General features: G+C 49.9%; 1 protein-coding gene across 1 annotated transcript in view; it reads left to right on the top strand.

The window, feature by feature from the left end:
• Positions 1 to 23,396, top strand: part of CDHR3 (cadherin related family member 3) — a 59,327-nt gene that overhangs the window by 9,069 nt on the left and 26,862 nt on the right. Inside the window, 4 exon segments of the mRNA XM_036067408.2 lie at positions 3,465 to 3,630; positions 8,501 to 8,598; positions 18,773 to 18,867; positions 19,651 to 19,755. Of these exon segments, the coding sequence (XP_035923301.2) occupies positions 3,465 to 3,630; positions 8,501 to 8,598; positions 18,773 to 18,867; positions 19,651 to 19,755 (464 nt within the window).

Raw genomic sequence — 23,396 nt, 5'->3', positions numbered from 1 at the left:
TCTAGGGATGACTTTAGGGTCCATGTGTCTGAACCCTCCCCACCCCTGCCCTTCCCTCAATTGGCATAGGAACCTCTGGCGATTAACATTAGCCCTGACTCGGGTCCTGCCTGCCATCGCCCTGGGGATGTGGTGGAACCCCATGGGCTCAGCCTGCTTCGTCGAGGCTCGGTTGCCTCCTTGAGGTACATACTAGGTGTTCTTAAACACAGCTGATCGTGAGAGTCCCAAGGGGAGCTCTTAAAAAGTGTGCATGTCTGGGCCCCAGAGCAGAGCTGGAGAACCCGTGACGTGTAGCAGAACTCAGGAAGGCAGTATTCTCAGCACCCCTGGGGCAGGTTCTTTGATGCATACAGAGCACACATTCAGCATCCAGTGTAGAGTCCCCGGGCCCAGAGGCTGGTTCTGTGACTCCTCTGCCCTATCTCCCTGGCCCTGGACATCTGGCTCGTCTTCCACAGCTGCTGCTCATCTGGCCCTAGAAGCCCTGCCAAGGGCTTGCACATGTACAGCATGGAGTATATGCTGGACACTGCGGCACGCTTCACACGTATTTCCTCTTGAATACAAACAATCCAATGATTTTATTTATGTTACTATCCCCTTTTCACAGGTGGAGGAAACTGAAGCAAAACTCGTTAAATAACTTGCCCTGGGTTGCACAGCTCTTCGGGGGTTGAGCTGAACCTGGAACCCAGGCAGTCTGACTTCAGACCTCTGCCTATTTTTGGAAACGATATAATTCATACAGCATGCAATTCACCCATTGAAAATGTACAAATCGGTGGTTTTTACTGCATTCACAGACCACCACTACTATCTACTTTTAGGACACTTTCCCTATTTGCCCCAGTCCCTGGCACCCCCTAATCTCCTTTCGGCCTTAATGGATTTGCCTATTCTGGGCGTCGTCTATGAATGGATTCACATTGTACGTGGTCTTTAGTGACTGGCTAGTGTCCTTTAAGCGTGGGTCAACTCTTCCTTCCTTTTCGTGGCTGAGTCATATTCCACCGTATGGACAGACCACGGTTTGTCTCTCCGCTCAGCAGCTGACAGACTTCGGGGTGGTTCCCATTGAGGGCTCTCACCCTCTAGAGTCTACTGCCTTCGATGATGATGATGAGGAGGGCGACCATGCAGAGGTCCCATTGCACACTCGCGTCCTGACCTCTGGGTTGTCACTACCGACACCGATGCTACCACCATGGAAGAGGCTTTATTCCCATTTTCGAACTAAGATCGCAGAGAGACAGCAAGGTCAGCTGGTGTGTCTGAGATCACGTAGCCCTAACAGATGAAGCCAGAACTTAACTCAGGTCTGCTGATGGCCAATCCTAGGCTCTTTCTCCCACATGGCCCTGCGCATCTGTTGCTGGTTTGGGGAGCCCCCCACATCAGGTGAAAGGACCTATCCTTTCCATGTTTGATGTGATTCCAACAGGGCTGACAGTCAAGGAAGAATTCCATCCTGTGTCTGACCTCTAGAAATGGGGGCTTTCTTAGCACCTCAGCTGAGGTAGGCTCCAGTGTTTAGTGTACTGTCCCAGGCCTGGTGCCCTCCTGGACGCTGTGTCAGTACTAGGATGGGCCACACATCCATGGGTCCTGAAGCATTGGTTGCTTCTCCCCAGAAACCACCCAATAGCATCAACTATCCCCTCCAGAAAGATCCTATTGTCCAACCCAAAATGCTCATAAGAGCTGCTTCTGCTGCCTACAGAACAGGTCAGGGATATCCCCGTGGTGGAACCCGACTTCTCCTTGGGCCGACTTGACACTCTGCAGGAGAAAGCTAGCAATGAGGTTTTTGGGTCTCTGGCCCAGAGGTTTAGTCACTGTTGGCCTTGGGACTCAGTTGTACAAGGCTTTCTGAGGGTGACCTCTGAATCATGCCAGAGACCAGGCCTCTCTGCTTTCAAACACAGCTGCTGGGACTTCTGGGGGCCCGGGGAAAGTAAGGAGGGTTAATAATAATGATGCTAATGATAACAACTCCTATTTATGGTGCGTTGACCATATGCCAGGAATCCCCCTAAACATTTTGTGAATTCATTTATTTAATCCCCATAACAGCACCACGATGCGGTGTGCTGCTATTATTTGCATGTTAGAGGTGGGGAACGGCAGCACAGAGAGGTCTCGCCTGCTACATGCCAAGCACGGGAGACAGGTCATCTTCACGTATGTGGGTGCCAGGCTGACACTGCTCACAGGCAGAGACGAGACTACCTCATTTCTTCTCTCAACCCTCCTCTGCATGCACTCGTTCCCATCTGTGGTTGTCTTCTCTCAACCAATCGAGATCTCACATAACCTCCTCCATGAAGCCTTCCCTGACTACACACAGCTCACAATGAACTTTGCCTAGAAGTCAGCACTTCTAGCGTTTTGTTATAAGACCATGTTTTGTACTTCAGCTCTTTAACTAGGGCAAGGAGTATTTCCCTAATTATAATCACGTGGAAACAAAATCAGGGAAAGGTGGCAAAGGACTTTCCCAAGGTCACACCAAAGTTCAGCCGTGACAGTGAGATTGGAGCTAAGCGATCTCCTAAGGGCGGGAGACTGAACGCCTGCCTGGCCTGAGTCGTATTAATAAACAAAATTTCCATTAGCATAATTAAGACATTTATGAAATTTAGTCCTTGAGGTCCCAAAGGGCTCTGGGTGCTCGGCGGTCTAAGCTGGTGGCCGGAGTATGCATGTAGGCACGGGAGGTCACAAGTTGGCCTCCAGCTAGCCTCAGCAGGACCAGCCGGGTTCCTGCTGACAATTCCAGTGATGTTTCTCTGGCCATCGTGGGCCAGCCGGGTTCCTGCTGACAATTCCAGTGATGTTTCTCTGGCCCTGGTTCTTGGTGTCCCTCCCACATCTCCAAAACACTTATAGTGCAGGAGACAAGTTTCCACGAGCGGGAGAATGTGTGGAAATGCACAAAAACACTGAGCCGGCTGTTGATGTAAGTATATATTGTTCCTTATTTCTGCAGATGTATCCTTCCCTTGTTTATTCACGGTCGTGGCCTTGGGAAAATTTGCACGGAGAGCCGAGTCAAGATGTGACTTAACAGCAATCCCAGGAAAGTGCAGTGGCTTATTCTTAAAGCCCAGGAAGCCCAACTATGTTCAGAGTTGCTAAGGGGCTTGTCTGGGTGCCTACCCCAAGCAGCGACAGGGTTTTAATTCCTGGCTTTCTATCTCCAGTCGATGGAACCAGGATGTCGCCTAAATATTTTCTTTCCTCTGAAAAGCAGCATCACGCACAGGAGTCCCCTTGGAAAAAGGTCATGGGGCTTATGTTGGAAGGACTAAGGCAAAACAACCGGTTCCTCTGATGGTGGGGGAAAGATGGTTTCCAGGATGCTGGTTGCTTCCTTCCTAGTAACGTCCCTTTGCAAAATGCATGCATACAAAACAGATCTCCTTTCACATGGTTACTAAGAATTCTGCCTTTTCTTTTAGGTTGTCACCACTGGGATGGAACAACTAGACTTTGAAACAGGACCAAACGTATTTGATTTGCAGATTTATGTCAAGGATGATGTCGGTGTCACCGACCTCCAGATCCTGACTGTCCAGGTGACAGATGTGAACGAGCCACCTCAGTTCCAAGGCAACTTGGCAAAAGGTAAGATACACTGGGCTGTGCAGTGCAGCCCAGACGGTGGCATCAGGGGGCACCCTGGGGGACAAAGCAAAACAGAAAAGTAAGTAAACAAGCAGCTGTTTGCCTATAAGAGGCAGCTGCTTAATGAGCAGGGAATAAATGAAATGTCCTCCAGCACAGGACTCCCCAAAATGATGCCCAACAATTTACAAAGCCCCTCACTTCCGTGGTTTCTCTTGGGCCTCTCTCAGTCCTGGGGAGGAAACTGAGGCTCAGGAACCTCGCGAGGGGGTCGTTCTGGAGGAAGCTGGGCCGAGCCCATCGGAAGCTCATCCCCGTGTGCTGTGGTCATTAACTGATGTGTTCATTCTCCCCACGGACCCCCGGAGAGCAGTATGTGACTGGAGTCTGCTGCAGAGCTGGGACAATATAAAGGACTGAGCACAGGGTAACTTCGTGCATGGTCTCTCCCAGGCTCATGACTTTGAGCCATACTGACAACCTCCACCTCTGTCACTTTAGTCCAGCTTCTCCTCCAAGCTCCTGACTTAAATATCCAGCCGTCTTTTTATTTTTTTATTTTTTTATTGTTATGTTAATCCCCATACATTACATCATTAGTTTTAGATATAGTGTTCCATGATTCATTGTTTGTGCATAACACCCAGTGCTCCATGCAGAACGTGCCCTACTTAGTACCCATCACTAGGCTAACCCATCCTCCCACCCCCCTCCCCTCTAGAACCCTCAGTTTGTTTCTCAGAGTCCATCGTCTCTCATGGTTCGTCTACCCCTCCGATTTCCCCCCCTTCATTCTTCCCCTCCTGCTATCTTCTTCTTTTTTTTTTTCCCCTTAACATATATTGCATTATTTGTTTCAGAGGTACAGATCTGAGATTCAACAGTCTTGCACAATTCACAGCGCTTACCAGAACACATACCCTCCCCAGTGTCCATCACCCAGTCACCCCATCCCTCCCACCCCCTACCACTCCAGCAACCCTCAGTTTGTTTCCTGAGATTAAGAATTCCTCATATCAGTGAGGTCATATGATACATGTCTTTCTCTGTTTGACTTATTTCGCTCAGCATAATACCCTCCAGTTCCATCCACGTCGTTGCAAATGGCAAGATCCCATTCCTTTTGATGGCTGCATAATATTCCATTGTATATATATACCACTTCTTCTTTATCCATTCATCTGTCGATGGACATCTTGGCTCTTTCCACAGTTTGGCTATTGTGGACATTGCTGCTATAAACATCGGGGTGCACGTACCCTTTCGGATCCCTACTTTTGTATCTTTGGGGTAAATACCCAGTAGTGCAATTGCTGGATCATATGGTAGCTCTCTTTTCAACTGTTTGAGGAACCTCCATACTGTTTTCCAGAGTGGCTGCACCAGCTTGCATTCCCACCAACAGTGTAGGAGGGTTCCCCTTTCTCCGCATCCCCGCCAACATCTGTCATTTCCTGACTTGTTAATTTTAGCCGTTCTGACTGGTGTGAGGTGGTATCTCATTGAGGTTTTGATTTGGATTTCCCTGATGCCGAGCGATATTGAACACTTTTTCATGTGTCTGTTGGCCATTTGGATGTCTTCTTTGGAAAAATGTCTGTTCATGTCTTCTGCCCATTTCTTGATTGGATTCTTTGTTCTTTGGGTGTTGAGTTTGATAAGTTCTTTATAGATTTTGGATACTAGCCCTTTATCTGATATGTCATTTGCAAATACCTTCTCCCATTCTGTCGGTTGTCTTTTGGTTTTGTTGACTGTTTCCTTTGCTTTGCAAAAGCTTTTTATCTTGATGAAGTCCCAAGAGTTCATTTTTGCCCTTGCTTCCCTTGCCTTTGGCGATGTTTCTAGGAAGAAGTTGCTGCGGCTGAGGTCGAAGAGGTTGCTGCCTGTGTTCTCCTTTAGGATTTTGATGGACTCCTGTCTCTCATTGAGGTCTTTCAACCATTTGGAGTCTATTTTTGTATGTGGTGTAAGGAAATGGTCCAGTTTCATTCTTCTGCATGTGGCTATCCAATTTTCCCAACACCAGTTGTTGAAGAGACTGTCTTTTTTCCATTGGACATTCTTTCCTGCTTTGTCAAAGATTAGTTGACCATAGAGTTGAGGGTCCATTTCTGGGCTCTCTATTCTGTTCCATTGATCTATGTGTCTGTTTTTGTGCCAGTACCATGCTGTCTTGATGATGACAGCTTTGTAATAGAGCTTGAAGTCCGGAATTGTGATGCCGCCAGCTTTGCTTTTCTTTTTCAACATTCTTCTGGCTATTCAGGGTCTTTTCTGGTTCCATACAAATTTTAGGATTATTTGTTCCATTTCTTTGAAAAAAGTGGATGGTATTTTGATGGGGATTGCATTGAATGTGTAGATTGCTCTAGGTAGCATTGACATCTTCACAATATTTGTTCTTCCAATCCATGAGCATGGAACAATATCCAGTCGTCTTATCCCACATCTCTGTCTGCCATGTCTAATAGGCATGTGGGATTTTGTGAGGTACTTTTGGATGCTCCCAGGTCACCTCAGTGTGGGGGTCGGTTACCAGTGGAGCCAACCATGTGATTAGAAGGTTGGAACTTTCAGTCCCGCACTCCACCTCACCCCCACCTCTGTGGAGGGCAGGAGGGTAAAGATGGTGCTCAATCACCAATGGCCAATGATGTAATCAGTCGTGCCGATGTAATTAAGCCCCATAAAAACACTGAAGGATGGGGTCTGGGGAGCTTCCAGGTTGATGAACCGTCTTGCCCTTCCAGGCGGGTGGTGTGCCCAGAGAGCATGGAAGCTCTGTGCTCCTTTCCCCACATTATGCCCTATGCGTCTCTTACATCTGTCTGTTCCTGAGTTATATCCTTTTGTAATAAACCAGTAATCTAGGAAGTAAAGTATTTCCCTGAGTTTTGTGATCCCCTCCAGCAAATTCATCGAACCCAAAGAGGGGATGGTGGGAAACTCAGATTTATAGCTCGTGGGTCAGAGGCATGGGGAACAACCTGAACTTGAAATTGGTGTCTGAAGTGGGGGTTGGGGGTGTCTCGTGGGGCTGAGTCCTTGGTCTGTGGAATATGAAGGCTGTCTCTGGGTAGCTAGTATCAGAATTGAGTTGAATTGTAGAACCCCCAGCTGGTGTCAAAGGATCGCTTGGCGGTGCAGGAAAATCCCCCACACATTAGAATTGGTGTCAGAACACGACATCTCAAATGTAACATGCCCCCAAATCAAACTCTTGACTTCCACTCCACCCCTGGCCCCCACCATCTCCCCCCCCAAATCTGCTTCTCCTGTCTTTCCCATTTTAGCTACTTCGAAGCTTCGAAGTCAGCTTTGACTCTTCCGCTTTTCACACCCAACAGCAAATCCATGAGGAAATCGTGCCACTTCCAAGTCTATGCAGTCTGACTGCTCCCTGGCATCTCCATCCACACCACCACGGTGCAAGTCAGTAGTCATGTGTCGCCTGGATTATTGCGATGGTGGGCTAACCGGCCTCCCTGCTCTGCTCTTGTCTCTGTCCATCTATTCTCTGCATAGCAGCCAGAAAGATCCTGTTGAATCTCAGTCAAATCAAGGCACTCCTCTGCTTAAAACCCCACAAGAACTTCCCATCTCCCTCAAGAGGAGAGCCAGAGTCTCCTTAAGGCACCATCAAATCTGGCCCCCTCCCACCCTCACCCTGTCCTCTTCCACACATTTCCTCCCACCCCCTCCGCTGTGGCCCCCGTACCACCCTTGCCCTCGCTGGCATCTCCGCAGTTGCTCTTTGCCCCTTCCCCCATATCTCTACCATCCTCATTTCTTTAAGAATCTAGACTCAAGTGTCGCAAATCTTCCACAACTACTCCATTTCACACTGTAACCCAACCCACAACACTCCATTCCCTGATTTTCTCCAGGACCTTGCTCAGTAATGTTCACATATTTTGCTCATTTATTTTATTGTCCGTATCGTCCCACTATCGTGCAAGCTCTGCAAGAGCGGGGTTTTGTGTTCCGTGAACCGCTATGTTCCCAGTGCATGGATAGATCAGTGTCTGGTACCGAGTGAGAACCCAGTAAACATCATTTTGAGTGAAAGCACGAGCAGTGATAAAGGTGAATGAGAGCTGCAGCTCCGATCTAAGACAGGCTGGGTTTGAAGTTTTATGCTCTCACTTCCTTCCTCGCTGAGACCTCCTAACTTCCCCGAGCCTATTTCCTCGTTTGTAAAGTGGAAAGAATTGCAATACTTACGCACGGGGGTTATGACGATAAAGGAGAAAACATAAGCCCTCAGCACCATGGCTTCAAAGAGTGAGCTGACGTGGACATTCCCAGCCCTCCCGCAGAAGGACGGGCTCTCGGAGAGGCCAGAGTGGAGGGGGGCAGCCCCTCAGACCGGGCTGGTGGTGCCAAGTGCCGGGTTCCCCCTGGCTGCCCAGAACTCTGAAGGAGATGAAGTCAATTTCTGGTCCCCTTCCGGAGCCTCTGCAGCCCTCTCCCTTAATCCTGCTGCAAGTCCTTTTGGCCGACATGCTAAGTGCACTTCAATAGGAGACCTCCGCTCGGTTTTGGAGGAATTTGCACATGAAAGTGAATCAGGAACAGGGAGCAGCCTCACACGGAGGTTCCTCCCCTAGATCACCTCTTAGCGGAGGAAATGCGGGAAGATGTGATCCCAGCTTGGCCCCTCAAGTACTTTATAAATTCCCATAAGCGGTTTGTTCACTGCAGCTGGCCCGCGGGCTGACGCCTGGCCTTCATTCCTGCATCCCTCCTTCCCATGATGCCAATGTGCTTGGTTCTCCTTGGCTGGGTGCGGCTGTCCTGGTTCTGTAATTCCTTATTTGCTTTATCTAATAAAATGCCTCTTCCTCCACTTTGGATGCTGATCTAGGTCTAGACCTGTACATACTGGAAGGAGCAAACCCGGGATTCATTTACCAGGTTGAGGCCTTTGATCCAGAAGACACAAGCCGAAACATACCCCTCAGTGTAAGTCTCCTTGATAAACAAGACGGGCTTCTCCGTGCTGTCTTTGACACGGGAGCCTGGAGCCTCGGCCAGGGGCTTGGGCAGTGGTGAGGGGAAGAATAGGCTGTCCACAGCCACAGCATAGAGGACGGGGGATGTCGGAATGGGTAAGGGAGCTCCAGACATAGACACCCCAGATTAGACTTGTGGCTCTGTGTGAGCTTGGACATGTTCTTAACCTCTTTGAGCTTCCATTTCTTCATCTATAAAATGGAAGAATAGCACCTACACAGCTGGAGAATTCTAAATATGAGAGAACGCACACAAGACCACTTAGCACAGTGCTTGGCATGTTGAAATTGCTCAGTATTTTTAAATTCCAAGGGGATAAAAATCCAGCTGTATTCTTTTAAAAGTAAGCAAAAAGTGTGTACCCCAAAGGCCGGCATTAACACTTCCTTTTCAAGAGATGACGTCAAGCTACTTGGAGCCAAGTTAAAAAATAAATAAAAAAGTTGAAAGAGAATCCCAGAAATTCCAAAGAAGGGGGGGGGAATCCCACAGAGAATAACCGGAGGCCAGGTCCTGGAGCGTTCCCTCATGGTTCAGTCTGAGACAGCTGATCTCTCTTCTCTTCCTTCTAAATCCATTTCCTTCATGCAGTTATCAGTGGACCTCTTGTAACCACGAACCCTCAGGTGAAGGAGGCTCTCAGCTTGTCCCTGGGCCAGGACGCTGTGGCTCCTAGCTCTGTCCCCCCAAGCGGCTCCTGCATCCTGCAGTTGGGCAGCCCAGGCTGGAGAAAAAAACCAAAGCCCACACCAGCCAGCCTACTAACCTTGGAGCAGGCATCCTTACGGAGAAGCATTTACTTGAAATACGACACTCAGGGAATTGGTAACACCGGGAGGCTGTTTCTGCTGCTGGGGCTTGATTTGCAGCTTCGACCCGGCTACTTTTTCTTACAGGAGGAAGTGAGCCTTGGAAATAACCTCCAGGACCCATATAATACGGTCCGCAGGGTCTGAAACAAAGCTGTTTTCAAATTAGCAGACACATCTTGAGTTAGGGAATAGTCTCTTCTTATCAGAAGATGACCCTTCTGTCCCCAAAATCATTTATTCAAGGTTCTGTTTGCATGAATAAGTGGAATAGGCAAACACTTAATGGGTCTCTACTATGTGCTAAGAACAATACGAGGTGCTTTAAATGTATTCTTATGATAACATCCTTGTTATATCAGTTATAAATATGTTTGTCTCAAAATAACAGAAAACCACAGTGGCAGGTGTGGGATTTTTTTTTTTTCTCCCCTAACAAGAAGTGCAGAGGTGGGCAGGAGGTCCAGGGCTGGTTTTGTCCTCTCTTTGTTCACCTCATGATTACAATGTGGCTGCTATTCATCTCCAGGCTTTACCTTTAAGTTCCAGGCGGGAAGAAGGGAAGAAAAAAAGTAGGAAGGGGTACAGGGTGAAGGGAGCAGGCCAGCCCAGTCTGTATCTCAAAGATCCTCCTGGAGGCCCTACCCAGAGGATTTCTGTTTACTTCTCACTGGCCAGAAGGGTTGGCCGGTGTTGTTTGATGGTAACCAGGGGAGAAGGGATTCCAGATGGGTCAGCAACCCAAAATATAGTATCTCATTTATACATTGAGTTCTCTTCAGCACTTACCAAGAATTCACTATGTGCCAGGCTTTCTATTAAATACTTTGGGCACAAAGATGAGTAAGAGCCATCTTTGTACCTCAAGAAGTTTACAGTCTGGGTGGGAGACGTTCATGCATAGACCAAATTATTATAATTCAATAAGATAATTACTATAAAGTTCATTCAAGATGGAGTGGAAGCCAAGTGGAAGGAATCTCAAGTGTCAAGAAAAATGTTTCTTTTTAAATCTCCATCTTTAAATTATGCAGAAGGAATAAGGTCACGGCGGCCCCTTTAAAAAGCAGGTTGTTACCCTTTCTGGAAGGGAAGCGGCCCCAGGCGGGGAGCAAAGACAGCAGGCCTTGCTCCCTTAAAAGAAAATGTAGTGCCATCCAAAGAGGTCTGAGAGCAGAGGCTTGGGACCTGGATCTAGGGGCCCGCACCTGTGGTTTCTGCAGTGGCTTTAGGAGTTATTTGGGGTGGGGCGCGTCCGATGCAGCAGAGAGTGTTAATGAAGTCTTTCACGCCGGCACTGCACGAACAACTGCAAGAAAGTTAACAGCCAGCCTGGAGGGCCAGGGAGCACAATCTAGAAAGAACCCTTCTCAGACTAAAAAAGGGTACTCAACAGTTTAGGAAGTGACACAGTGTGACCTTTGTGCTTAGACATTTTATTCTGGGCGCTCGGGAGCTATGAAAGGACATACTTTGCTCTATATAAGGAGAAAGGAGATGGGTTGATTTACTAGGACCAAACCCATGCTTCTCATTGAAGCCCATGGTTGTAAATTGAAACCGGCCGAGGAACTTTAAAAAACAACAGACATCTGTGTCCCAACCCTCAGGAGTCTGATGTGATTGTCCTGGGGTGTGACCCAGGCCTCAGGCTTTTTGAGCCCCCAGCTGAATCTCCTGCACAGCGGGGACTGAGAACCACCACTTTAAGACATGGTTTCCCAAATTTCCCAGGTCTCTCTCTTGGACTTTCCGGTCCTGGGGTCTGGGAGGGGCCTGGGAGCCTGCATATTTGCCAAATACCCTCGGGTGAGTCTTTCGGTCAGAATGGCTGGGAGGGCTTCTCAGAAGGTGTTCAGGCCCCTGCATGAGAATATACGTAGGCTGCTTTTTTTTTTTTTTTTTCAATGTAGGCTGCTTTTAAAAAAACACAGATTCTGACAGTTAAAGCAGCCAACTCTTGATATCAGCTCAGGTCCTGATCTCAGGTTCGTGAGCTCAGGCCCGGCACTGGGCTCCCTGCTAGGCGTGGAGCGTACTTTAAAAATTAATATTAATGGGGAAAAAAAAGATTCCTGGAACACAGACTTCCCAGGTGATTCTGACGCTCTGTACCCTTCGAGAACCACTGAACTGAAGAAAGAAGCAGAGGCTTTACTGAAACACCAGAGCGGGGCCGGGAGCCACGGCAGCGGCCGCTGCTCTTCCGGCCGGGGCCGGGCCGCCACTGGCCCTGCGGGGCCCCGCCACTCATACCCCGGGCCTCATGAGTACCTGTCCTCATCGGATCTGCCCAAGAGCTGGGACTGGCGCGGGGCGAATGGGGTCAGTGTGTGCCCCGGGAACCAGCCCATCGCCAGGACTGCGGCTCCTGCGGGCCCCACGCCAGCAGCGGCCCCACAGCGGAGGGGGGCAACAGCCAGAGGAAGGGGGCGTGGCCCCACCCTGTGCGCAGGGGCTCCCGCCAGCCGGGTGGGCAACGACCTGCCTGTGCGGGGGTCAGCCCGCAAGCTGGGGGCGACAAGACCAGCACCAACTCCAGGCCAAGGACCAGGAGTAGGACAAGGTGAAGCAGTGTGGAACACGCATGAACTCACAGTGCCATGCCCTCAGAGCTCCGCCCTCCGGAAAGCCAGGGCTCCCTCTCGGAGCGGAGAAGACGATGGCAGAAACCCTCGCCCAGGGCCCCGTCAGCTGCTGTGTAAGGCTAACGACACAGGGGCCGTCTCTGGGGCTACCGTGACATAAACCATGTCATCTCTGTGGCCGGCTGGCTTGTCAGCCATGGCACTGAGTACGGCATCGTTCGGAATTCATGGGGAGAACCCTGGGGTGAGATCGAGGCTAGATGAGAATAGTGACCTATAGCACCTATAAAGATGGGAATGGGGCCCATGACACCCTTGCTGTTGAGGATCCTCTCCGTTTGGGGACCCCATCCTTTAAGACGGGGCTTCAGAAAAGCAGTGTTTGAAGAAATGGCATTGTGCACCATAATCAGAGGGGAGCCTACTGTTAAGGGTGCTAGGTTGGTGCTGCTGCGATCTGAAGGATCTGGGGGGTGATAGTCAAAGTATCTGGCGGCTGGTCTGGTCAGGGCACTTTGCAGCTAGTTGGGTGCTGCTAGGGCGGTCCTGAGGGAAGAGTCTGAAATGGGATGGTGGAGACTCTTGGCTCCCCTGCCACCAGGACCACGGCCAACTGTCTACCTGGCGAAGGTGGGATCCGCAAGACAATTATGTGAACTCTGTTCTGACTTATCAGCAGTTCTTATATCACCTTGGAATCACTGGTGGGGGTGGAGGGGGAAGATGGCCATTTCAGATTGCCCAAAATTGATGAAGAAAATACGTGACTTCCCACAAGAAAACAAAACAAAACCAAACCAGAACAAGAACAAAGCACCAAAGCATGTGCGTAAAGCCACCTTGGCTTGGTTTGTGCCTATCAGCTTTCCTGGTGGGTTCCAAGGAGTTGCCTTGCTGGTGGGAACCACTAAGGAGGGAGGATGAATTAAACAATAGCTCTAGGACGTCTCCAGAAACCCCAGCTCCCTTAAAGTGCTGAATCTTACAACCCCTATCCAGCTTAATAAATTGAAACCGTGTCGCAGATAACATAAAAGTGGGGCTAATGCAGAAACCACTGGTATTTGCTCCCTCTTTCCAAAGAAGTTTTAAAAGCACGTAGTTGTACTTTGTTTGGACCAGCACTGCCCAACAGAGCTGGCACGCGAGTTAGGAATGATGCCTGTGTATGTCATTTTAGATGTTCCAGTAGCCACATTAAAAAGTAAAATGAAACAGGTGAAATTAATTTTAATACACTTCTTAAATTTTAAATACTCTTATCCAAACTACTATCCTTTCAACACCTTATCAACATAAAAATGATTCATGAGATATTTTACCTCCCTTCTCTTAGTAGTAAGTCTTCAGACTCATTGTGTCCTTTACACTAATTTATAGCTCACCCCCTTTCAGACCAGCCACACTGCAAATGCTCAGTCGTCACAGGTGCCCATGGCTGGTGGCTTGGGTTGTAGGGTGCAGGCTTGGATCCAGCATCGGCTCCCCCTCCCTGGGCGCCTTCTGTGTTGTGATGGAGTCCAGGTGGAGGCATGCATTAATACTGGGCTCGGATTGGCTTGTCTGTGAATAATCGTATCTACTGGCATTCCTTCTCTGGGGCCCCTCCCCCAGCGCTTTCCCTACCTCTTGAAGGAGGTTCAATGAGATCCAACCCCCTTCCACCCAACTCCCACCCTCCACCTCCCCCTCTGCTCGGAAAAGGCCACCGTGACTGCAGCGAAGCCTCCTCGGAGACTCTCAGGACGTTAATCAGTTTCGCAGCTGGAGGCAAAGTGATCTAGCGCAGCGATTCCTCCATTAAGGAGCTTTCTCTTGGCCTTTCCATTAGGGAAGGACTTTTGCATAAAGTGAAATGTGCTTTGTCTTCACCAGGGCAGACAAAGGATGAAATTAAAAGAGCAATGACCTTGCTACTAGCTGGGCTACCAGGAGGGTGATGGGGGAAGTCAGCCTCTCCCTGCCTCCGTCTTGTGCATGGCTCTGAGATGTGGCGGCGAGCTGTTCTTTCCCTCTTCCTGGAAATAAAGTGGTCCTTTTTGCTGGTGCTGGCTGGATGGGACTTTTCAGGTGCCTTGAGCAGCCCCTTGCTTCCGGATGAGGGAAGGAGCTGAGGCCATCGCCTGGGCCCTGGAACTCCAGGGGGAACCCAGGTCTCCTGGCCCAAACCCTGCTCCTTCCCTGCTACCTTGTTCTGGCAAATTCTGTTCTTGGTGTCCCCTTGATTTCCTGAGTGACAACGCCCTTCCTGCTCCCCACATGTCCCTACCCCACCACACACACACACACACACACACACACACGCACACACGCACAGATGTACATCACTTGTTCAATGCCCCATGACATCTGTCTGCTAACTCAGGAGTCCTTGCAAAACGAGTTCTACTCCAGGTTCTTCTTGTTAAAATGCTCAAGAAAGGAAAAAGCAGTGGTTTTGGACAATTCCCGTACCACATACATCACCCCTGATGACTGTTCGTATGTTGGGAGAGACACTTCCTCAGATAGATGGGGAGTGTTCTCCTGAAGATCGGTGAAGCCTGAATCAGAGAATAGGACCCAGGCTGGTTATGGAAAAGGAATGAGAAAGTATGAGAGGGTCGAATCCTTGGTAGCTTTACCAGTAAAGGATTACATACCCATAGCATTTTTCATTTGTAAATGTGGCTCTTCTCAAAAACATTCAAATACTTGCCTATCACCCACTTAGCTCACCCTCATAACAATACTGCACTAGCCAAGCCAAGTTAAGGGCTGCAGTAGGATTTTTTATGGTTTTTTTTTTTTCTTTCTCCCAGACACCCTTCCCTCCTACTTCTGTCCCCCACCACCTATCTCTGAGCTGGGATAGGGGTGGGACAGGGGAAGAAAGAGGAATCAAGACTTTTATAAAATATTCACCTTACACTGAAAAAATGCAGCGGGAACGTGGCCTTGTATTTATAACCGGCCATAAGCAGGTTGGAAGATGATGGTGTGTGCTGCGAGTCCTCTGTGGGGGGGTGTGGAGGGAGGTTGGGGGCATGATCTTGGGGGCTTGCTGAGCCATTGGCACTCCTGGCCTTGGGAGGAATAAAGGTCCTTCCTTCTCCCTGGAAACTTGGCCCCTGGAAGTTGACGGCTCTGTTCTTGGGAGACTGGAGGCTGAAATCTTGTCGCTTGATTCCACGGCAGGCCTGAAAGCCATGGATAGCTGCCAAGCAGCACAAGTCGGATCGCGATTTGCTTGTGGCTCGGGCTGCAGTGAGCGAGCCCCACTGAGGTGGCGTGCTCTCCCTCAGGGAGCCTGACATTTCAGGAAACTGGGCCAGCTTCCTCTCACCCTCCTTTCTCCTGACACTAGCGACACGATAAAGGGGGAATGGGGCAGGAAGCTCAGGCTCTGTTGTCTTCCACCCTGAAGCCTTTGTGTCCCTGAGCAAACTGTAGCTGGCAAAAGGGGCTGCAAATAGAGAGACCTGGGGTGGCAGTAAAGGAATATTCCCAGCGGGGACACTCCGGCGCTTGTCTGACAAGCATTTGTGAACCGAACTGATCTGATTACTCAGGACTTTTCTTAGCTGGTGGTGGCTCAGAGAGGGGCTGCAGCAGCTTCTCATTCTATTTAATTTCTGTTTTCCAAGAATGAATATCAAGGGAGCAGCTTTGATTAAACAAGCCTTTAAAAAGGGAAGAGAATGCCAGGTTTTACAGAAAGCTTTCCCGAGTTGCTGGCAAATGGCCACATGACACAATATTTTTAGTCTATGGATATTATCTCCTTTCTGAGTACAAAACTGCTATTCCCATTAACACAGGCTCATAGGTTCAGGGATAAGGAAATTAGCCTGGTGTTAAAAGAAAAAAAAAATCAGGATTCCAGGAAATCAGCCTCTTAATAAAAATGAAAAAGAAATTCTCCATGTTCCTGAGTCTACAACCGTGCGCCCTTTCTGTTGGCTGCCGTTTCGTTTTTCTTGCTCGCTGAGAAGTAGGCGGAACTGGGGGAGACTTCATAATCCAGCCTCGCTTTACCAAAGTAAAACAGATTGGGTTTTTTTTTTTTTAATTCGGCAAGATTTTCGTTGTTGCCTTTTTGTTTTAAAATTCTTTAAGGTGGGAATGCTGGTCTCCAATGGGAAATAGGCAAGAAGAAAACCCCAATATTTAACATTTAATGAATATGTATTGATAGAGAAAAATATTTATTGAGCATCTATTATGTGTTAGGCACTAGAGATGTAGTAATGAGTAAAATGAAGCCCTTTCCCTCGTGGATCTTACACTCTAACCCACAGAGGTAGTTCGCCTCGACTGAGGGCTTACCATGTGCCAGGCACTGTTCTGGAACTTTAAGTGATAACCCTTTGGACATGCACTGTTATTATTACTCTTTGTTGCAAAAGCTCTCACAGCTGCAAAGGAGTAGAACCAGGATTCGGACTGAGCAGTCTGGCTCCAGGGCCACCGCACTTGACTCAGCCACCCCCATTCGTGACTCTTCTATTCTAGATGGGGCTAAGTCCCCCTCCTCCATTCCCATCATATCCTATGTAGTCTCCCTCTGAGCAGGTCTCCCACATTTTCCTTGTGTGTTCTGTCATTTGCCCATCAGTTTTTGGAGAGCAGGGTCTGTCTGTCATCTCTGTAGCCAGAGGCTTTCTCCTGTTTGAGACTAACCAGAACTGGGGACCTATCCCCTAGAGCAGTAAACACACTGGAAAGGCATCCCGATCCAGGGGCATAGAGTAAATGCCCCCCATGGGTCTATAAGCCCTGCCATTCCATCACATCCAGCTTGAGCCTCTGATCTGTGGATATGTGAGGATTCTCTGCAGGGAAGGCTCAGCTCAAAGGCACAGAACGGCTCTGTGTATATAGGGAGGTGCTGCCCAGGCTGTGAGCTGGGGAGACGGTGGGGGGCCTTGGGACTTAAACATCGTACCTTTGAGTGCTGCCACGCTGTTTATACAATTTGGAGGGGCTGGAAGAAAGGTGTTCCTTGCTGTTGCCCAAATATTCCCACTTAAAAATGGGTAAGAACCACTTAAGTGACCAGCAAGAAAGACCTAGCAAAGTAAGCCCTACTAGAGAGCTGTGCCGTCATTAACCAACCAGGCGGTGAGGTAAGAGTTAAGAATATGGGAAAATGCTCAAGCACAAAGGCAAAAAATGAAGAGAATGTAATTTTGACTAGACTATCATCTCAATTTTTTTTTTTGGAGGGTATATGTGTGCATAGAAAAGAACAGGGGGCTCTTTGTGAAAATCATAAGATTTTATAGGTGACTAATCTTATTAAGTTTCTTTTTTATATTTTTCTGTCTTTCCTAATTTGTGTGTAAAAGTATGTTTTATTACAATTAGGAAAATGGTTAAAAACCTTATAATGGCCCCAAATGAGATCGTTAATCTATTTTCTGTGTATTCTCTCTTCTCCTGTGGGGAGCTTAGCTGCGATCACACAACATAGCAAATCGCTGGGTTGGAAGCCTTGGTTGGCATTTCCTTTGATTCTAGACTTCAGGGGCTGTGGCTCCAATTGCAAAATCTCCACTGATTGTCTGATCCAGAGATCTAAGGCCTTGAGGATAGATCATCTCTCATCCTAGTAGGAAATAACGAAACCTTCAAACCTTAAAGCCCTTTGGAACAAATGGCTACAAACACGTAAGCCTTGCGCGTTGCTGTGGTGCTTCGCGTTTTCCAGCGTGCCTTCTGATGTAATCCTCACAGTAACATGGAGGAGCAGTTGGTGGTATCGTCCGTATATTACAGGCAAGGGAGGGGCTTGTCCCAGGTCCTGTGGCGAGGACCAGAACTTGGACTCAGCTCTTCTGACCCAGGTCCTTCACCTGCTTCGTTGACATCATCATGGCAACAAGGAAGCAATCTTGATGAGCACCCATGGATAGCACGGGGTTGGTCCTCCCATGGGATGCCCTCAGGGGGCTGTGCAAATAAGCCTGTGTTCCCTTCAGAGCAAGTGGGGCCAGGCAGGGGGTCATTAAAAGAGCTGGGCTGGGCACTGGGAGCCATAAAGGATTAGATTCTCAACACCCCCAAGATACAGAAAAACTTCACCAGTGGCCATAAACCTGAGATCGGATTCTAAAACTAAGCCCTTGTAACTCCAAACCAGCTTCCAACTTGTACTTGAGGCCCTGCTGAGTTTCTTCTCTCTCGCACCTGTCCCTTTCCCTTTCCCTTTCCCTGCCATCATGTCAGTGAATGATGTTTGTGAACATTTTTGCACCCTCCTATATCATAAGTTCTTTTAAGGGTAGAGACCAGATCTTATTTATGCTAGTATCATCCTATCGCCTAATGCATGGTAGCCCTGTTTAAATAGTGTGGGTCAAAGCCAAGACCTAGACTCAACCCCCAGACATCATCCTAAGAAGCACAAGTGAGAACATGGTGACAAGGAGAAGGGGACTGGACTCAGAAGCGGAGTGCCTAGACAGGGGGCCTTCACCCTCGCTCTGTCACTGAAGCCTGCTGGATCCAGCGACCAACTCCTCAGGGTGTGGCTTCTCAGGTCAGAGGCTCAGGCCAGCAGATCCAGAACTTTCTTGCTTCAAGAACCATTAAGACTGAGAACTGTGCATTGGGCTTCATCCCGATGCATCAAGGATGTTCCATGGGCCAAGAATATATAACGGGAATGGAACAAACTAGTCTCCCAGGGAAAGATGAATAGGTACTCTCAGTTACATTCTTTTTTTTTTCCTTGTTTTTTAGTATTTCCTGATCTTCCCCTCAGTGAACTTCAGTATGTCTGCTAATGGGACCCTCTTCTCTACGACAGAATTTGACTTTGAAGCAGGACACAAAAGGTAGCCTTTGCCAATGACCTTGCTTGAAGTACCATCTATCTGAGGGTCAAGGAGCAGGCGTGGTGCAGCCTGTGGGCCGCGAGGGAGGCCCCGAGTGGTTTTCTGCCTTTCTGCTGAGTTCAGAGGGCAGTGAGCCCCCAGAAGGAAGAGGGACTAAGGCAATTATCTGGAAAGCCTCCTTCCCCGTCCCAAATCTTCATCTCCACATAATAAGAATGGAGGGCTGGGAGAAGTGTCCCCAGGAATCTGGAGGATTGCCTCAGGTGCCTTTCTGGCGTGGGAGAGGCAGCTGTCAGAGCTGCGTGCTAACATCAGAGCAGCGGGGGGAGGCGAGCAGGTGGCTGAGGAAAGAGCTGAGGGGAGACCAAGGTTTGAGGATAAAAACACACAGGGTGACCTTGGCTGCTCACCTCACCAGGCTAGTTCCTCAGTCCCTGGGAGCCTTGGTCTCCTCACATGGGCGTAATACACGTCCGCAGGGATACTGTGAGGAAGGACGGAGACAGGGTGTGCAACGTGGCGGACGTGAGCAGCCCCGGGGGGAGATGGTGGCCAGGAATAACAACTATAGGGAGAGAGAGAAGGGGAGGGGTGGGTTTGCAGAGACGAGGAAGGAAGGGTCAACACGGCAGCTCTGACTCGATGTGTGCGTCTGTAGGAGGGTGGCCAGAAAGGGGCAGACCCTTCCCTCCCTCCTCCCAGCCCATTTTCCCCCACTCCATTTTGAGGTAGTGTCAGCAAAGCCTGAGTCCCTCACTCGGGGGTGGGGGGTCTCCCCGACAGTTTCCATCTGGTTGCAGGAGTGAGAGATAGCCAAGGGCTCGAAGCCTCCACAACGCTCCAGGTGAACATTGTGAATGTCAACGACGAAATCCCTCGCTTTACCAGGTAGGCCTGGGGGCGAGCCGGGCTCCTTGGGCCGCAGCTGCCATCTCTCCTGGGTGGCCCGGCTTTCTCAGAAGCATTTAATACAACACAGAGGGATGCCCTTTGCCCTGGCCCGGAGGAGAGCCAAGAGGCCTGAGATCTTCAGCGTCCTTTCTCTGAGCCTCCGGATGTTCCCCTGCCACCAGCTTCACTCCCCTTTCCCCTGCACCAGGGGATGGTGGGTACGGGGGGGAGTGGGGAGCAGGGCTGGACACGACGCCCCTGGTGTGGGGCTGGCCGCTGGGCCTGTGTAGAAGGTAAATACGCTGTTGTAATAGAGGTACTGCTATAATAGAGTGTTCAGCACGAATAATAGCAAAACCCTAGGGCACGCGCCATCAATCAAGGCTCTCTAAAGCCCACTCTCAGATTGGTGCGCTCTCTGACGGAGGAGGGGTCTCTTTCGATGATGCCTAAGAGGCCTGCCCGCTGCGGGGTGTTCTAGATTTCTTCCCGCCATGGTGGGTCCAGAAAAGAGATGTGGCTGTGTCTGGAACTCCTACATCCAGCGGAGGTGAGGTAGCCGGCGAGAATGGGCCTGGCGCTGGCCCAGGCACAAAGAGCAGAGACAAGCCTGTTATAGATTGGGATTTCGGAGGGGAAGATGAGATTCTGAGCTGGCAAACGACCCTGCAAGCAGCCCGGCTTCCTGGTTACCAGACTCCCCCTGCCCCAGCTGCTGAGGGGGGCTCAGGAGCCAGCCAGAATCAACCGGTAAAATCACCTGCCTGGTAAGTGACAGTAACTGCTTTCGTGGCTGTGAATAAATCCAGCTCAGGAGACTCCACCAACAGAAAGCCTCCGGGGCCCCAGAACCACATAGAATGCTTGCAAAAGTATTCTGCGATCGGGAAGTGTGAAGGCCACCCTACTCACAGGCTAAGCTGGCGCCGTTTGGCAAAACCCAGCACCGCTGTGAAACTTCTGGATGTGCACGGTCTCCAGCCCAGTGGCTGGGTGTCCACGTGGAGGGAGGAACAGCAGGTGCACTCCCACACCACGCTTCCCAGCGAGCCCCGTGGCCAGGCGAAGCTTGGAAGGATGGCGCAATGCGCTTCTGCTGACCGGATCCTCCAGGAGCCCGGCACAGGCAGTTTATAAATAGCTGGGACATCCCAGCCTGGATTCAGACTCAAGTATTCGCGGACACAGCCATGCAGACTCATGAGTAACCCGCAGGGGCAGGCGACGGCTGCGTGTGAGCCGGTGCCGTCTGCCACGTCGCTCCCACATTCCAGTCTGTGAGGCGGAGAAGCAGGCTAACGGGGTTGCCAGGGGGAAAATAAGTTCTCCCAACGGGCAGACCACCTGGTTTGGATGACGTCTTCCGAAAGAAAGCAGTTGGCCTCCGCAAAAAGAGAACATGGCCTTGGCCGGTTGCTGGGGCCCCCCGAGATAGGTCTGGAACTCTGGTTCTCCTTTTTGGTTTGAGAGATGATCCCGTTAGGCTCCATGCCAGAGAGATGGTCTGTGTGACCGTTTAACCATTTCGTAACAAGTCATTGGGCTTTATGTCAAACAGCGACCCATGGATGTTGGCAGGGATGGGTCTGCAAGAGCCTGTCCCTGGAAGGACTGGGGCAGAGGGGCTGCCCTGACTTCACCCAGGATAGAGTCGACCTCGTCCCTCAGCCACCACAGTTTGCAAGAGTCTGCACGGTTTCAAAGTAGGTACTGACTTTGAGGGCTTTCATGGTTCCCTTGAGCCATGGTCCTTCTTTTCCTTCCAAATCAGTGTCAGGACGAACCATAAATTCTTTAATTCAGAATTAATGCAATTAAACCCTCAGACTGATTCAGCTATACTGAGTTTGAGGGTGAAGCAAAGCTGCAGAATGTGGAAACAACTCTTCTATCTTTACTAGTTGGTAAAGTCCTACAATTAATACAACCAAAGCGAGCGCTATTTCTGTTGTCGAGAGCTCACCATTTTATCCCTGGGTGGTGGCAAACATCTGAATGCTTTGTGGACTCCCGATGTGTACTCGAGGATTCTGCTATTATTACGGTCGAGCACCTTATTATAAAAGTACTTGACTTACATTTACTCTCTCCGTAGCAAGCACAATGCTTGCTGCCTTAGCAGAGCACTTCACCTTAGGCTTGAGCTGTCTCTCTCCCACTGCCTGTTTCTTTTGTATTTACCCGCCATCCTTTTCAACCTGGTGCCTCGCAATGCATACACACTTTTATGCACCTACTGCATACTCATCCGTAATACTGAAGCCATCCTCTGGGATTCATGCCCTTCCCCATGAATGTGGCCACTGGCCCTTGACTCCCTGGGCCCTGGTAATCCAGTGTTATGGGGGGGCAGTAGGGAACAGGCGGGAGGGGGACGGGAATGTAAGTGATATCAGAGCTTGACCCTGTCGGGTGGCTGCAGGGCCCCTGGCTGAATAGATCTTAACTGTGGGCTGAGGGTCACACCTTTATGTTAAATGGTATTTTATACACACTTGGGTCTTGGGTCCCCAGACCAAATAAACCAAAGATTTTTTGCCTTCTGCCAGGCTCAATATCAGGTGAGCCAAGGAGAGAATGGTATACCCGAGGAGCTATGCACTCACCAATAGCCTGACTGGTCCCTTCACAGAGACCTGATTTCCTGGTGCGCCCGGCGGGGGGGCAGATGAGCCTGCAAAACGGGGTGCCTTAAGCAGTGCACTGTGGACATTCCCTGTGGTGGGCGCTGACCCCTGCACTGTAGGGGGTGTAGCTGCATCCCTGGGCTCTACCCCCTAGAGACGAGTAGCAGCCCCTGCCTCCACTTGTGACAAACAACATAATCACCCCCAGCTGAGAAGCACTATCTTGGAAGAAGGGGATTCTCCACCCAAGGTGTTCTCTGTCCTATGGCAGCCTGGGTATCTGTGGTTGTCACCTCTGGTGATTCCTTATAGGAGCTCTTCTCAAACTTTAAAGTGCACACAAATCCCTTGGTCATCTTGGGGAAACGCGGATCTCGATTCGGCAGTCTGGAGCTGGCCTGAGTTCTGCATTCAGATCCAGAACCTCCAGGGGGCCTGTGAAACATGCAGGGACCACAGTCGGAGTAGCTTGGCTAAGGGCTGAAGATATAGCAATCTCTTTGTTCGAAGTTAATGGAACCCATTCAAAGTAACCAAAGAAAAAAATAGAATATGTTAGAAACAGAGGCTCTCACATAATGGACGCAAGGGCTGAGTCTGGCTCTGGGAGCTGGGGCTACGTCCCTCTCTCCTCCGGCTCTGGGTTTGGTTCCTGCCATCCCTGCCTCCTTGGCTCACCCTGCTTTGTCTATTCCTGCCCCTCGGTGGGCTGCAGCCCAGATTCACCAAGAAAGGGATCAGGCAAGTAAGTGGATCAATGGGCAGCCTCAGTGAGGCCCTGGGTGGGGAGAGGCACAGAGCACTGGGGTGGCCTCTCGGCCTGAACAAGATTACTGTCCCCCCAATAGAGCGCACTGACAGGAAGTCACCTCAGGAATGGGGGGCAGACCCATGCCCCAGGCAGGAGCCCTGGTGAGCGAGGGCCTGCTTGCAGCCTCTCTCTGCCTGTCTCTGTCTGATGTTAGCTGGATGTCCCCTCTCCCTCTCCTTTCTCTTCCCTCTGGTCCCATC

Source organism: Halichoerus grypus, chromosome 12, assembly GCF_964656455.1.
Source record: "Halichoerus grypus chromosome 12, mHalGry1.hap1.1, whole genome shotgun sequence".
In the NCBI taxonomy this organism is placed as follows: domain Eukaryota; kingdom Metazoa; phylum Chordata; class Mammalia; order Carnivora; family Phocidae; genus Halichoerus; species Halichoerus grypus.
Note: the sequence above shows the minus strand (reverse complement) of the source record. Positions and strands in the feature narration are given on the sequence as shown.